This window comes from Ambystoma mexicanum, chromosome 3p (assembly GCF_040938575.1).
Source record: "Ambystoma mexicanum isolate Mex_15411 chromosome 3p, UKY_AmexF1_1, whole genome shotgun sequence".
Classification (NCBI taxonomy): Eukaryota; Metazoa; Chordata; class Amphibia; order Caudata; family Ambystomatidae; genus Ambystoma; species Ambystoma mexicanum.
Window position 1 is genome coordinate 509527606 of NC_090925.1, and position 16931 is coordinate 509544536.

The 16931-nt window shown below is 46.8% G+C and overlaps 1 protein-coding gene across 1 annotated transcript in view; it reads left to right on the top strand.

Annotated features, from left to right (window-relative positions):
• The window catches only part of PEDS1 (plasmanylethanolamine desaturase 1), a 378660-nt gene that overhangs the window by 187166 nt on the left and 174563 nt on the right, over window positions 1-16931 (top strand). The window contains exon 3 of the mRNA XM_069651175.1: window positions 722-813. Within this exon, the coding sequence (XP_069507276.1) occupies window positions 722-813 (92 nt within the window). The remainder of the gene's footprint in view (window positions 1-721; window positions 814-16931) is intronic.

The following is a 16931-nucleotide window of genomic DNA, read 5'->3' on the forward strand; positions in this document are numbered from 1 at the left end:
ACTGGTTTTTTCTTTACCGAGGATTCCCAGCCTGACGACGGGGAATATTCATGAGCATGTGAATCCATGCCAGACCCATGCTGGAGAACAACAGTTACAGGTAAGTAACTTGTTCCTTATCCACTAACGTCTCTAACATTATCCTGATTAAGGCACTACTCCACACTGCATCCACGGACTACCCCACAACCATATCACCTACTCCTTGAGGCTTGAGTAAAGAACAAATTGACTCTGTCGCTGGTGAACTGCAATACTGTCTTCAGCAGGTTTGCGCTTCCCCTGAATCTATGTAAAACTACTTGGCGGTGGGTTGAGCAAAATGGTTATTTATGGTCTCCCCTGGCCGCATGACGGTTGTCGTAGCACTGAAAGATGACAGACTGTGGATAAAAATGTGGCAGCTAATTACCCTGATTTTAAGATATTTTAGATTTAATTCTAGTCTTTCCAGTTATTCCTGGTTGTAAAAAAGGTTCTGCCTTTCACGTTAAAGATGAGAATGCATTTATAATGAGGGGGTTGTTGATTATGGTTCCGTAGTTCATACGTGTATTGTTATTAGTCTTATTTGCTTTTACTTTGTCGAATTTAACTGTACTATTTCGTTTTTTAGATAATCTGAAACATTGTGTAGCTGTATTCATGCGCTCTGGTAGTGAATATTTAGATCTTCAAGTTACCTTGTTGCTACTCTTTTGTTAACTTCTGTCTCTTAAAGTTGCAGGAATCCTAACTGCAGATTTTATGTCCGGACTCGTACACTGGGGAGCTGACACATGGGGATCTGTAGACCTGCCAATTGTTGGGAAAGTAGGTATCTCACTTCATATTTGTAGAATTGAATTGTTTGGAAAATTCATTTTCATTAAGCTGTTAATACACACTATTCTTATGGGGTGAAGAATCCGTTTCTGACCAGGCTGCCTCTTTTTGCAATTTTCTTCCTGACACAGACTAGCACCTGCACTTTAGACACAGTTCAAGACAATTTTCCCCAGTTCTCCAGCCTGGGATCTGGCATGGATTCACATCAGTGGTGGAATTGAGGGGAGTGTGTCTGGGAGCGGTGCACTTTTCATTCATTTTTTTTTCCACTGCTATCATTCCGGTACTTTTACCTTTTCATGAAAGTATAGGTATGGTCCGTCGCAGCACTGCACTCTGACTAAGATGCAGGCTGCCGCAGACTGGATTGCACAGCCTTGGTCCATGCCTGTGCATTGAGCAGCGCCGTTCTATTTCTGCACGAACCCTCACTATGCGCAAGCGTGGGTCAAAGTGCTATGTCCTAATCTCAACCACCCTTGTTGGGCTGCCAGCTGAGCCTATACTTCCTCGGAGACGGGAGTAGTTGCAGGCAGCAAGTAATGGGAGAGGCGGAGGCTAGTGCACTACTGGGTCGGGAGAGAGGGACGGTTTAGTGGACTGTTAGTGAAGTCCACTGAACCGTCCCCCTCTCCGACCGTATTTCTGTTGCGGGGAATGCGGGTGAGAGGTCAGGGGACCATGACCGTTATGCCTGCAGCGCTGTCAGCATCTACTACCGTCTAGCTCTAGCACGATTGAGCTCACCCAGTCTGCAATGTAGAACGATAGCGCTGCACCAATCCAAGTGGAATTGGTGCAGCGCTATCGTTCTACATTGCAGACTAAGGGTACCACGATGGAGCTCTCTCCACTCTTCGCCCACCTTGCCTTGCTTTGGAACTTTTTCTGCTTGAGATTTAGTGCAGTGGTGCTCCCCACCCCTCCCAATGTGCGCGATCATAAATGCCACACGTCTCTTCGTAGTCTTCAGTGAGCCTTAGATAGATCCCTGTCAGTCAGATGTGGGAAGATGGCACTCTGTCTCAAGTCCGAATTGCAGCTCCGAGCTTTCTGAAACTTCCCCAGTCCAATCTGCAGAAGGATGGCGGCAGCAACGGTTGGTGGTAAAATTCAGATCGAGCACTCCCAGCCCGAGGGGCTTTAAAATGCAGCAATTCCAGTCCAATATGCACCAACGTAGACAGCTGCTGGCTGTGCGTTGCTTCTGGCAATAGGGGGCAGCGGGGTGTAAAAGAGCACCCGGACAGAGCGCACTCAGTCTGCTCTCATTCCACTGTGATAACACAAGAGAGCTCGGCCCCTCCCAGCAGCAGAACACCTGTGCCTGGGCCCCACCAGTTTATTTGGTCACTTTGGTGTGACTATGGAGGTGAGTTAATACGGCGCTACTAAGGAAGGAATATGAAGGACAGAATGGCGATTTCACTGTAAAAGGCCATTCTGCTGCATGTCGAATGTCAGTGAAAATGCATTAAACGCGATTACCTTTTGATCCTCTGATACTAGGGGGATAGCAGAGAAGTGGCTAAGATAGAAGTGGCTCTCTGGGTCACAGGAAGGTTTGTCCCCTCTTAATAAAAAAGGAAAAAAAAAACATGTACTATAAAATGTTTGGCCAGGGCATGGGATGGTGGTCGCTTGCTTATATTCAGGGCGGATGTGTTAAAGTGCAAGATGCACATTTGGCAAACAAATGTGTGCCCAGCATGTAGAAAGCCTGCTTTTAACAGTGATGGCCATGGCCCATTGATTTCCGTGGTGTCCCTTTCAGGCCTGAAGAAAGAAAACCAACTCGACAAATGGAGCCTTCAAACACTCCAAACAAATGAAAGTTGGGCAAAGGAGCACAGAGCAGATTTATTTATTGTGCATTAGTAAGGCACTTATGCATCAAGTAAATTGTGTTTCAAAGCGCCTACAGGGCAACAGGAAGGGAACATGGGAGTGGAAGGCAAATATAATAACGGATCACCGCGCCCCAGCTTCACTGGAATTTACACCATGCAATGCTTTATTTTGCATGTTCTCCAGGCGCTCTGGCGGCTCATAAGAGATGGCAAGGTTTGGCTAGCATGGGGAAAATGCTGTGTTCATGCGTGCAGACCCCAATGCCCTGAGCCCTCCATTTTACAAGTTCCAGGTGCTTTGGCCACCATGTACTCGCTCACTGTTCTATGTAGCCAGTGATGCAACAACCTAGCCATGGCAGCAGGACACAGAAAACAAACCTTCCCCGTGACTGCACAGTTTAACAAAGGCCCTGCAATACTAATGTAAAGTGTTTCATTTTTAGCTACTGCATTTGTGTGCATACATTTTTAGGTAATTTAAATTGTGATGGGTTGTTAGTACTTGCCTGTCAAGGGAGTGATTGGAAGGGTAGGGAGACAGGAGACCCATTCTCATAGAGGTTCCCGAAGTGTGTGGTTTCAGACACGAAGACGATGTCCACTGCTTGTAACATTAAAGCTGCACCTGAAGAGTCTCAGAATGTGTAAATACACACGTAGCTGTGCCCATCCATCAGCCAGACTCTGAAATTAGCCACTCGCCTCAAATTTGATATTAGCCCCACCCCGAAATTTGTATCTAGTTGCACTCTCTCAACCAGTTTTCAAAGGACAGCAGTCTACAAAACTGAGTACTTGCCCTAAATAATGAAAAGAACATAATTGAAATTGAATGCATGTCGCCATGTGTGGATGTTTATTGATTTGATGATGCGCACGAAACCCGTAGGTATCTGGGCACAGCAATACAAGAAGTCTCGAAGCTTAGTTACAGCGCTAGAGGCAGGCGAGTACATACATACATATAACACAAAGCGGACAAAATATTTACATGTTAAGGAACTTAGAGGATATACTTTACATTAAGTGTGCTTAGAGGTCATGCTTGCAATGGATGCATAGTCTGATGCATTGGTTGCAGTGGTAGTGTCCGGTGCAGTAGGTGCCGTAATGATGTCGGGGAATGTCAAAGCGAAGGGTAGGGTAGAGGCAATTATGAATCGTTGATGTGAAGCCATTTGCCTACATTATGTCTAAATTTAGCATAAGGTTGAGGTTGTCTGCGGTCAAGTGGGAGCGTGTTCCAAGATTGCACGGCTTTGACTGGGAAACAAGTTCCTCCAGCCGTGGACCGTTTAAATCTTGGAATCTCAACATGTATGAGTTAGCAGAACTCGGACAGGAGGAAGTTCTCCTATCGTTTTTTTTTTTCAGACAAGTAAGGGGGTGCTAGATTGTTTAGACATTTGGAGGTGAGAGAGACTGTTTTCAAGAGGATTTTGTCCTTTATTTTTAGCCAATGAGTCTCTTTTCTGAATTTAGTGATGTGCTCTCTGTAGGGGATGTTCAACACCGCTCTAAGGGCATTATTTTGCAGGCTTTGCAGTTTGTCTGTGACATACCTGTTAGCTCCTGAGTATAAGGCGTTGCAGTAGTCTAATCTGGACTTAATAAGAGCATTAGCCAGGGTAATACAGCTGGCACTAGAGAGGAATGGTATGCTCTGAGTTTGCAGGTATAGGCTGTTGTAGAGGCAAGGGAATTGACCTGTTTCTTGAGGGTGAGCGAGGAATCCAGATAGAATCCTAAAGTTTTTACCACAGGCATCACCTTGATATTATCAATGTTGAAGGATGCGTAGTTTGGGGTTAATTTGTTTTTTAGATTTGTGTCAGAGCCAAGGATCAGTATCTGTTTTGTTGTCATTCAGGCAGAGGCCGTTGGATGCCATCCATGCCTGAATGAGGATGTATATCTTCACCAAGGTCGAGTCCGCTTCAAAGTTGCCCAAGTACCTATATTGCCTGCATACGGACCATGATGAGGAGCGATGCAAGATTTGCCGCAGTTTTCCCGGCAGACCAAGGACTGCCTCCGGGTTACAGCCATTCCTCGTCCAGGACCAGCCAATCTCACAAGCATGCTCCCTCTGAAAAGAGGTTGAGATCCTTTGAGGATACCTCTGGCAGGAGCATCCAAAAGAAGGCCACACACCACGCTACGGATCCCACTGGTTCGCAGTGGCCTGCATTTTGGGAGGGACCTGTTTCCCCCATCTTAATGTCTGTCCACAGTGAGCCTACTCGTGGGGTGGGGGGGGGTACCTTCTGTGAGGAAGTCCCTGGCCCCTTCGAAGCACTGTTCCTCTTCTAAGGACAAAGGTGTGAAAGAGAGGCCTAAAACCCTGTTGACTACGGCTCTGTCTTCAAAGGCATCGTCTCCGTTGACAACCAGTTTGTCCTCCAAGAGATCTGTTTCATCGACAGTGGCCCTGTCAATGACCACTCGAACAACCATAGCGGCTGCCATCCTGTAGACCCTTTCGTCAGGCCTGTCTACAACATCATCGCTGACCATCGTTCGGCAATGGGTGGGGGCCATTACAACCATGATGTCCTAAGTGAAGACTGCTACGCCATGAGTGTCTTTACCTCCATGTTCTCTGATGGCTGCGCCCAAGGCTGTGTGAGAACAGACACCCACCGTTGCCTCTTTCCTTAGGGATTCAGAGAGATTGAGGGAGCTGCTGCCTCCAGCAGAATTTCTCCCCAGGATGGGGAAGGCATCCCAGGCAAGTCTTCAGGGGGTCTCTGAGAAGATCCCCCCGCCCCCATACCCCCCACGAATATACACCAGGTCCGACGATGATCACCTTCCCGAAGGTTCCTATTCAGAGCATGAGGGTGGCTTTGGCCCCAAATCCTAGGAGGGATCACCGAAATGTGAGCCAGATCTACCTTTTTGGTCCACATTTCAGCCCAGAGCTGGCACCTGCGATCTGTCACGCCTCAGCCAGCTCCAAGGGGCATGTCTTTGGACATCTTGACGACCCTCCACATGTTGGTGTCGGAGATAAACTAGAGGCTACCAGCTGTCCCGGTTCCTGGGCAAGTCAGTAACCCTCTGACCCCTAGTGAGGAGTCATCTTAGGACGAGCCCAAGAAACCAAGCCGCTCATCAAGCCCTGCCAAGTTAAGATGGTAGCGTAGCCCCTCTTAGCAAAAATGAAATACACGCACGCACACACGCAGTGATGAGTGCGCCAGGGCTATGCCCCCTGACAAAGTGGTCCCTTTCATAGCATGCTGCCAGTTAAACTTGACCCTTTGTGGGGGGTGGATGGGGCATGGAAGGGTTCATTTATCCGCGCTGGGAGTATTCACGGAAGACAGTCATGTCAATTCCGCTGCTGGACAATGTTTGGGAGGGAGGGTTGGAACTGTTGAATATGCCGAATACTCCCACCCAAAAGAGACTGAAGAAAAAATATAGGGTGTTGAACTCGGACCCCAGGTGCCTGAGGGCACAGCCTTCTCCAGACACAGGTGTCTGCTGCCGCCAGGAAGCGCTCTGCAAACCTATCATCCTCGTCCATGGTGCCTCCTGACCAGGAGGGGAATAAGCTAGATGTGGTGGGGGGGGAAGCGCATAATTTGCACTGCGGCTTCACCATCAAAGCCGCCAAGGCTCTTCTATCCTGTCTCGCTATGATCGGGAACTCTGGTATAAGCTCAAGCCAATCTTGGACTTCCTGCCAGAGTACAAGAAGGCTGATGCCCTGGCGCTAGTCCAATCGGGCGAGTTGGCCTCGGACCATGCCATCACAGTGGCACTGGATAATGCAAACTGTCTTCCGCCAGATGGGCAACAGATTAGCCCTTCCACACCAAGCTTGGATGAAAGGTATGAATTTCAGGGCAGACTTGCAGTTCAAGGTGGTGGACATGCCTTTTGACGGGAACAATTTGTTCCGAAAGTCGGTTGACTAGATGCTGCAATCGATTTAGACTGACAGACTGCATGGTCCCTGGGGACACTGAGGCAGAGGAGATCATGGTTTTTTCATTCCTCAAGAGGGGAAATCGGGCACATCCTCCATGGGATATTATGTACCCTATTGCCAGCCCTCCCGCTCTTAACATCCAGGAAGCCAACAGAGGGCCCTAGCATGACTTCGGGCAGCAGAGTGCAGTGCCCACAGACCAGGATACCGACACTGAAGTCGGCCTGAACCGGCCATGGATCAGGGACCTCACTTTTGCACCCCAGTGGGCGGCTGGCTAGAGAGCTTTGCCGACAAGCGGAGACCATTACCACAGACAAATGGTGCTGGTTGTTCTCAATCAGGGGCTCACCTTTGAATGCCAACACAGATGTCCCTGCATTCCTCCTGTGGCTTGTCAAGAAATACACATGGCCCAGCAGCTGCACAAGGTTCAGGCCATGTTCAAGGGGGGCGATAGAGCCTGTCCCCCCAGCAACTCCACGAGCGCCAAAGTGTACGCCGGATACTTTCTGGTATGAAGAAGTCGGGAGGGTGGCGGTCAACCCTAGACTTAACACGTCTCAAGCTCAAGTACTTGAAATTCCAGAAGTTCAGAATGGTCACGTTGCAGCACATGCTCAGCGAGCTGGAAAGGGGGATTTCCTGGCAACCTTGGACCTGGAGGTCTTTCACGTCCCCATTTGCTTACTTTCACCCCCCATTCTTGCAAAACATTGGATGTTCCTGTGGATCGTGGTCCAGGGAAGGTACTATCAGTTCAAGGCCCTGCCCTTAAGCACGAATTCAGCGCAGGGAGTGCTTGCAAAGTGTTTGGTTCTGGGTGCATCGCATCTTTGCCTGAAGGGGATCCACGTCTACCCTTATGTAGACCACTGGCTGATCCACTTCTGCTCTCATGCTGGCAACCTAGCACATATTCTCCAACTATCCAAAGTTTTGAGTAAGAGTTGATGACAGCCATCCTGGGCAAAGTGCAGCGCCTGTTGTCAGTGCAGAACGCAACAGTGGGAGCCATTAAGTTGTCATTGGGCATGATTTCTTCCTGCATTCGCTTCGTCCCGTTGTGCTGACTTCAGATGAGACCTCTTCAGGATTGCACAGTGGCTGTTCATGCCCCATTCGAGACTCCGTTCACCACGGATGCCTCCTGGGAAGAGGGGGGTGGAGGCTCCACACCGGACAGTGCCATACCAGGGGCCTCTGGCTTCTGGAAGAAAAAGACCTCCACATCAATGTCCTGGAACTCCCGGCGGCTTCTGGGCCTTAAGTCCTTCCAAACTCAGCTGAAGGGGAAGATGGTGTCTGTGAAGATGTGCAACATCGTGTTCGACATTCGGAAGCAGGGCGGGACATGCTTGCATGCTTTCTGGGAAGCCCAGGCCATGTTGCATTGGGCCTTTCTTCACGGCATGTTCCTTGTACCCTTTCACCTGGCAGGCTTTAAGAACACCATCACAGACTAGCTCAGTGGGGAGCTGCGGTCCTGCCACAAATGGAAACTTCAGGTATCTTGTCTCTTCAGCAAGCAGGGTCGGCACCAGCTGGACCTCTTCACAAAGGCAGCCAACCCCAAGTGCCAGAGGTTCGCCAGCAGGTTCCCTCAGGCGAAAAGCCTGGGGGGATGCCTTCTCGTTCCCTTGGTAGGGGCTCTATGTGCTTTCCCTCAAATGCCACTCCTGCTACGTATGATCAAAACGCTCAGACGTCATTGCAGGATGATACTCATCACTCCAGCGTGTCCCCAGCAAAGCTGGTACCCAGACCTGCTGCCTCTGTCGGTGGACCCGTCCATCTAACTGCCTCCACTTCCCAGCCTTCTGGTCAGCAAAGACTGAACAATACAGCACCACGACCCATTTTTGTTGAGCCTCACTGCTTGGTTCCTACAGTTTGGACACTACGCTCTCCCACTGGAATGCATGAAGTTTCTGGCCAAGGCCAGGATGTCCTCTATGCTGTCATGCTACTGCCACAAGTGGAACCACAGTGTGGGGCAGGACCCAGAAGATTACGCCTCTGCACATCACAGCCCTGCAGTCCCTCCCGTACCTGCTTTCACTGACTGGGATGACTCGTGCCTCCATCAAGGTGCACCTGTCTGCCATTTCTAGGTACACTCCCTGTGGTTACACAGCCTCGGCAAGGAGTTAAAGGGCCTATTCAGGACTTTTCTTCCAGTGAAGGCTCTGGCATGGGAGCTCAACGTTGTGCTGGCTATGCTTATGGGGCCTCCTTTTGCACCTATGCATTTGCCCGCACTGAAGTTCCTCTCATGGAAGGCTGCTTTCCTAGTGGCCATCACATTGGCCAGGCAGGTCGGGGGGGGGGGGGAATTCAGGTACTCTTCTGCAAGCAACCATATTTGTAGTTCGATGCTATGAGGGTGGTGCTACGGATCCACCCCGTCTTGATGCCTAAGGTACCTTCTGAATTCCATCTCAACAAGCCTTTGGTTCTACCAGTCTTCTTCCCAAATCCCCTGTCGCCTTCTGAGAGGGTGTTGCATTTGCTGGACGTCTCTCGTGCCTTGATGTTTTGTGGCACGCACAAACCATTTGCGGAAGACATCTCAACTTTGTACTTTGGACCTGTGAATCATGGGAAGGACCTGTCTAAGGTTTCCATATCTAGGTGGTTCTTTGGCTGCACCATGCACTGTCAGTCTGGCTACCAGACTTCTACCAGGCCGTCCGAGAGCCCATTCCACCAGAGCCATCGTGGCAACAACGGTTTCACTCTGGTGTGACTCTGCTTGACATCTGCAGGGCTGCTACATGGAGATCTACGCACACCTTCACAAGGTTCTACTGCATCGACGGGGATTCCAGGGATGAGTCACGGGTCGGCTAAGCAACCTGTTTGCTGGAGGTGTCCATTCCAGTGGTAAGTGAATGGCTTCTGTTGAGCCTTGCCACCTCCCATGGTTGTGTATATGTACTGATGTGTAATCTTATTCATAAGCATGTGAATCCATGCTAGACCCCGTGCTGGAGAAGGAACAAGTTACTTGTAAATCCTGTTCTCCTCTATAGGTGTGGCATGGATTTGCAGGCAAACCCACCCTCCTTCCCCTCTGTGGCTCTTCTTGATTCATACTGCCACTTTACGTGCTCTACCAAATCTGAAGATGGCCACCAGGGGTGGTGATTAGGGAGATGACTCCGTGGATGGGGGCAATATGTGGTGATCGGTTGCAGAGTAAAATGCAGTTTCCAGGTTAAAGCAAAACTCATTTCTTTTACCGAGGATTCCCAGCCTTAATGGAAATATTCATGTGAATCCATGCCAGACCCATGCTGGAGAATAGAAGTTACAGGTATGTAACTTGTTTCATATGCATTTTGCTTGTTGTACAGCTGATCACATAGGCACCTTAATACCAATCATCTGATCTTCTAATTTTTACCTTAACTTATAATTCAACATTCAAAAGCCCATGCTCAACCAAATTGACTCCCTTCACAACAGTGTCTACTCGAACTCATTATTACTAGCGCCTGCCGGCAGGCCACCAATCCCCACTCTCCAGGACCCCCTGTATTTCACTTTTGCAATTTATCAGAATCAGAAGTTGCAGCCAATCTTTAGAGCCTGAAACCATAGGCTCTTTCCAAAATAGATTCCAGTTCTGTGCATTTAGATCTTATCCTGACAAATCCGCCATAAGGTATACTCCTTTGAGTGTATGTAGGTGATTGCTACCGGCAAACAATGGCATTTTGGAACTTGTAGGTTTGCAATATAATTCAGTCACAATTTCCCCTTGTTCGAATTTGTCTAGGACATCCAGAAAAATGGATTCCATACTAAGTGTTTCCGTAAACTTTAGATTTAACGTATTGACATTAAGAATTTGTACAAAATCTTTCCATTCTTTCTCATCTCCATTCCAGAGAATGAAGAATCCAAGCGCAACCCTAGTACCTTGTCTGTACATTTACTATTTTCCTTTGTCCGCACAAATACTATTTCCCACCAACCCATCATAAGTTTGGCGTAGGGCGGGGCAAAAGTGGTGCCCATAGCTGTGCCTTGCAATTGGATATAATAATCGTTCTTAAAAAGGAAAACCTTGTTGTTCAGGCAAATGTAAATCATTTCTATGATCATCTCACCATGGGATAAAAAAATTCAAAGACCTACTTTTCAGGAAATGCTTGTATGCTAGTTTACCATCAGTGTTAAATTGAAGTGTACAAAGAAACACCATCCAGTGTTGGTAACACAAAGTTGTATTCCCACGCCACACCATTGATTTTTCTCAGTCCTTGGAAGGAAGGGTGAGAACCAGAGGAAGTAGTTTCGTTAACCTGGTTTGAAATGTTTTTCCAGTAATGCTCCATTTAATGGTCACTATAGGTCTACCTAGAGGTTTTGTCATGTCCGTATGCAATTTGGGCAGAAAATAAATTGTAGGCATTATAGGGAACTGATCAAGGATGCCCTTCTCTGTCCAATTGGAAAGTAAAGTAGTCTGTTTTAGATCAATCTCTTCTTTGGTGAAATTGTTCTTTGTACGACTTTGTTGTAGCCTGGACTTTTAAGATCATGAATGACTAAGTCCTAAAAGGCTTCAATGTGCCCACCTGGTTAAAGAACAAATCCAGATTGTATTCGCTACTTCAATTTGCTCTTCACAGGCCAATTCTTTTAACACATCCAGGTGAAGTTCAGGAGCCACTGCATCTATAGAAGGCCCTGGTTTCTAAATGTGCGAAGTCCAATAGAGTGCTAAGATCTTCTATAGCTACTTCTGTCTTCCCTTTGAGACTGATGTTAACTTTGGCTTTAGGTGGATTCACACACATTCTTTTAACCAGAATTTCTGCATATATTTGTCCAAGTCGATCCTCGTTTATGCCATAGGACAAAAATTGAAGCCATGTTTGAGGACTTTTTTTTTTAAAGTTAATACACGATTGAAAATATTTATAATGCCTTTATCTCCATTATCAATGCTTATTTTGACATTTGCTTTTGCCAGAGCGAGTCGACCCGCCAGTCTTGTCTGTATCTGATGCACTTCTGCTGTCTCTGCCTTGTTTCCCTCTTCCTCTGTCCCGCTGGTCTGCTTGGCATCTGCCTCTATTTTCTTTGTTGCTGGTCTGGCCATCTATTCCCAACAGTCATCTCCTCTAAAAATAAAAATTCTTCTGGGAGGCTGTTCACTTTCACTATTCATAGCTTCGGAGTCTGTGGTTGAGGCAACGTCACTTGTGATGGGATTTCTGTTACTTGGTGCTACTGCAGTCCTAGTGGTTTTTCTTAAAAAATCAAAACAGTGGGCGACGGTATAGACTCCACCTTTTTCATAATCGTCCTCATCTCTAAGGAACCTTCGTTGCTTCCTGAGTTTGATTTAGTCTGCGAAGATTTTTAGGCCCCCTTCTACACGGACTTTTAATTTCTGCCCTTCCTCACTTGGTGCAACTTGTGACAATGCGGGCGTATTTAATTGGAATATTCAGAAATTGCACTGAACATCTTAGTGGAATCGCCCCATTCATGTAACATTTCTGGATCTTGATCATCAAAGGAGGGTGAGGATTCAAAGACCACGTGGAATTCTGTGAAATATATTTTTTGGATCTGCTTAGATCGCATGCTATGCATAGGCCGACATCTAGTGGTATTCGTGGTGTAGATTTGTTCGAAAGTGGAGTTCGACTGGGCGTGTCAGTAATACTATCCCTAGTATGACCTCCACTGTACCCATGGTCCTTCATGCGTCAAGGTCCCTCAGATAGTTTTTTTCCGCCATCATTGTGCAAGTTGCAGACTTTTCTTCTGGCTAATGCCTTTGATTATCTAAGTTTAATTTTAGACTTCTTTTCTTTCGATTGCCGTTGCCACCACAAGATCTTCAGTGGCTTTAGAGGACGGAATATTCGATGATGACTCCATTTATCGTCTGACTTTGACTGCAGGCCTTACCAGGCCTCGCCCCTTCACAGTAGGGAGTGGGGGGAGGTCATAACTTTCTTCTCTTTTAGAGAATGCCTAATCTTTCCCCCCTTTTTTCCTTTCCATCGCTGTGCTGCCATCACTCCATATCATGGAAAATGCACCTTTTTTAAATTCTGTCCTTACTGCAACAGGAAGTATCCCAGGAAAGACGCACACAAGGTGCTATCACGGTCTTCCAAGAGACCACCCCAAAAAACACTGCAAATCCTGCAAGTTGTTTTGGCCTAAAACCATATATGGACCGTACAACAAAACGCTGGGTCCACTACGCCATGCAGGATGAAGCCAACATTGATGTGGAGGGAGCTTCCAGTGATGGTAGCGTTGGTGTCCTAAGTGACGCTCAGGGCGATCAGGACTCTAGTTTCCCGTGTGCAAGCCCACAACTCCATTAAGCAAGCCAGCAGTCCTGTTACAGAGACTTTACCCGGTGGCTCAGGCACTGACCGTCCACGCCACAGCAAACACACATCCCACGGTTGAGGCTTACTTTGTCGTCAGCCATTGACGCCCACGCAGTGTCAAAGGTAAGGTCCTCCAAATCATCCCTGTCCTCTGGGCCATCGTGCTCGCTGCATGACTGGTTCCCGAAACAGACGTCCAAGTCAGTTTCTGACACCGTGTCTAAAACAGACTACCTTTCTTACACCAAAGGACATGCGTCCAAAGGCGCTTCAGCGGCCCCCTCTACGATGAGCAGGGGCGGGGGGGTCATGCACCATAAACAGTCGTAAACAGTCGTCACTACTAGAGGGTACCCCTACTATTCGTCTACAGGACACCCCTCCCTACATGTTTCCTAGCTCCACCCAATGGACCCCAGAAAGTTTTGACCGGATGATGCAGAGAATATCCTCCTTTGTGGTCTTCTTTGACTGCCACCCTGAAACTTTCAAACCTTAAAGGGCCCTCTCAAGGGGAGGCAGCTAAGGATCAATCAGCTGCCCAAAGACCAGTTTTAGACACCTCACAGCCCAGCACCACTCGGAACACTCAGGATCAATATTTTATAGTGCAAAGGAGTCCGATATGCTAAAATCCCTTGCCCAACTATCAAACAAGCCTTTTGTGCAAAGAGGCACCTTAACACAAGACTGTTTTGTGGGCGAAAAGCACGCTTCTCTTACAGTCAAGGTGGCCAATCACCATCATGGGGTTCCTCGCACGGACAGTCCTCCCCTCACAACTTTCAAAGGGGCTATAAAAGATCTAGGAGCAGAGATGGGGCATCCGCAGCCAGAGGCTACAGCCCCACCAATACAGTGACTCCCTGCTCCAGGTCCCCTCCCATGCCACTCCAGTAGGAGGGTTAATTTCACAATTTACCCACGCATGGGAGATCACCTCAGACAAGTGGGTACTATCCGCCGTGGTGGGCGGTTACTGTATAGAGCTCATACAAAAACAATCCAACCACCCGTCAAGACAAAGAAAGACGACGCAAGAAGAACGCATAGTGCTGAAGGAGGTCAGCTCGACAAAGACGCCATAGAAATCGTGCCAGCAAACCAATTAAACAAGGTTATCTAATCAACGTACTTGCTTGTGCCAAAGAAAGATCTAACAATGCGCCCAGTCCTAGACCTGCGCCCACCAAACGCATGCCAAGCCACCAAAATTTCGCAAGACAAAGCTGCAGGAATAATCCCCCTACTGAAACAAGGGGACTACATGGCAACATTGGATATGAAAGATTCTTACTTTCATATTTCAATGTTCCCAGCGCACAGAAAATACTTGCACTTCAAAATAGTCGAAACAACAGTACCAGTTCAAGGTGCTCCACTTCGATATAGCCTCAGCTCCAAGGGTATTTACCAAAGTGCTAGCAGTAATGGCTGCGCACCTATGCAGAGACTCGATCCCTGTGCACCCTTCTGGTCAAGGCGTTCTGATAACCGAGGAATCCCCTCAAATTTGCAAGCACACCACCAAAAGAACTATCAACCTGCTGTTCTAATTGGGGTTCTCCATCAATGAGAAGAAATAACGTCTCATCCCAGCCAAACAAAGCAATTTCTCGGAGCTATCATAAAGACAGGTGAGGGGCTAGTCTTCCTCTCAAACGCAAGAGTTTTTAACCTACAGATGCAAATAACTCCATGTCTGACCGGTCACCAAATAACCGTACGCAAGGCAATGCTCCTGCTCGGGATGATGGCTTCATGCATTTATCTAGTGCCACATGCACAGCTGTGCCTGCACCCAATGCAGGAGTGGTTAGCAAAACAATGGTCTCAGGCAAGTGGCCAGTGGGACAATCTCTAGTTTTGCTAACCCAAGTACAGGTGCGTCCCTCGTGGTCCAAGGAAGATTTGTTAAAGGAAAACCCTTTCACAGTCCCCCAGTTCAAGCGATACGTACTACAGACGCCTCTCTGAATGGGGAGCCCATTACCTTACCACAAAGCCCACGGACAGTGGACACACCACAGCCCAAAACCACATCAACCTCCTAGAACTAGTAGCAGTACTCGCAGCCCTAGTATCTACTAGGTCAAGGGACATTATGGTTACAAGTAAAACCGAACAAGCCCAGAAATTCGCCAGTAATGGTAAGCTAAAGAACCATAACTCGCTCCACCACTGTCTGCTAAGAGCAACAGCCAGGACATCAAAGATGACATCACAAATGTCATTGATATCACTGATGACCTCACATATCTGTGCCACTTGTTTTTGTTCTAAGCCAGGTGGCTTTGTTCAGTCAGTCAAAATCTGAAAATGGAAAAGGTACAATATATCTAGACGTTAATCTTCTTGTATGTTCTTAAAGTACTTTCCTTACGCTTTTGTCTCTTGCTCATTGTGCATATATATGGGGCAAACACACAATACGTTTGTATACATAATGATAAACTTTAATGTTATTGACATTTTCTGGTGATGTTGTTTTTTTCTTCATAACTTTACTTTCCCTGTATGTGCCTCTAATTTGTTTGCATTGTGGGTCTTCATATGTATTATTTGTACTAACACAAGTATGTAGTAAGTCTTCAATTATTAGGTATTTATTCAATGTTTAACATTACTCAAAACTCTAAGGTAGCATTTATTATTTTACCAGCCATCACCAGATAAATATTTCACTTGTATGATACATGCTGCAGCCTGTGTGTGTGTGTGTATATGAATGATTAGGTTAATACTCAAATCTATTTTGTTTAGATGAACCTTTTAATATATGAAGTGCATAGGTCTTCTGATCACCCCTGATATCTTGTTACCAACATTGTAAACTAGGAAATACCTCATCTTCCTGAACCAATACTACCACCACACAGGCTACTCCTGTTGGGCAGAAAATACCACCAATAACCAGGCAAGCAATTAAAAAAAAAAAAAGCTGCTGATCCATATCTTGCCAAGACAACATTACTTTGTATATACTGCAATGCGCCACTCTGCAGGGGGGAACAGTTACGAAGAGCTTTCGGGGCTGTAATGAAGGAGCATGAGAAACGCTGCCCCTTAGCTTAAAATTAACGCACGCCCAACATCATCCCTTGTCCACTTGCCCTCTGTGGGTGATGTCCTTTCCTTATTTCCCTCCCCACCTTACTTTCTAACCACTCCTGCAAAAAACGAAAAAAGACTAAATCAGAAAACACAAAATTCATTTAGGAACCACCTTTCACAGTTTAGAAGTAAAAAAAAGTAAGCTTATAGAGTTCATCTACTTTACATTTTTCAGTAAAGTAGTTGGACTCGTAAGATTCTACAACATTCCCATTAGCATTTTATACTAATTGAAATAATGGATAATTGTATACTAGAGAAAGAGAAGAGCACAAAATGTTCTGTTCCAAATACATTTCTCTAGCATACAATAAAGATCATAATCTATGGCCCTTTATTAGTCTCTGCAGTCCCCTCTCTAGGCCATGCATTATTTTAGAAACAGATTTTACATGCACACCATAGCACAAAACATCCCTTCTACCCTTGTTACTGTTAGGTTTGTAGCACTCCCTCATTGTCTGCTTTGAAACTGTCACATATATCTATCAATAAATTCAAATAACTTTCCATATAACTATAAACATATTAAACTTGCACACAACTGCCACTTAAACATTTTATGCAGATCTTTTGCATATGCATTTCCCTTGCTTATCCCAAAAGCATTGTGCACACTGATGCTATAAATTCACATATACATATTGCAGTCAAAGTGCATGAATGGGAAGAGTAGGGATTGCCAAGTGTTCATAGGAGCCTAAAGGTAAAGAGCCAAGGGATGCCAAGGTGAGAGGCTACTAGCTACCTGCTGGGGCAGAGAAGTCCCAAGGGTGTGGTGCACAGCCGCCAGGTGGTAGACCCACAAGCTCCTTGCTG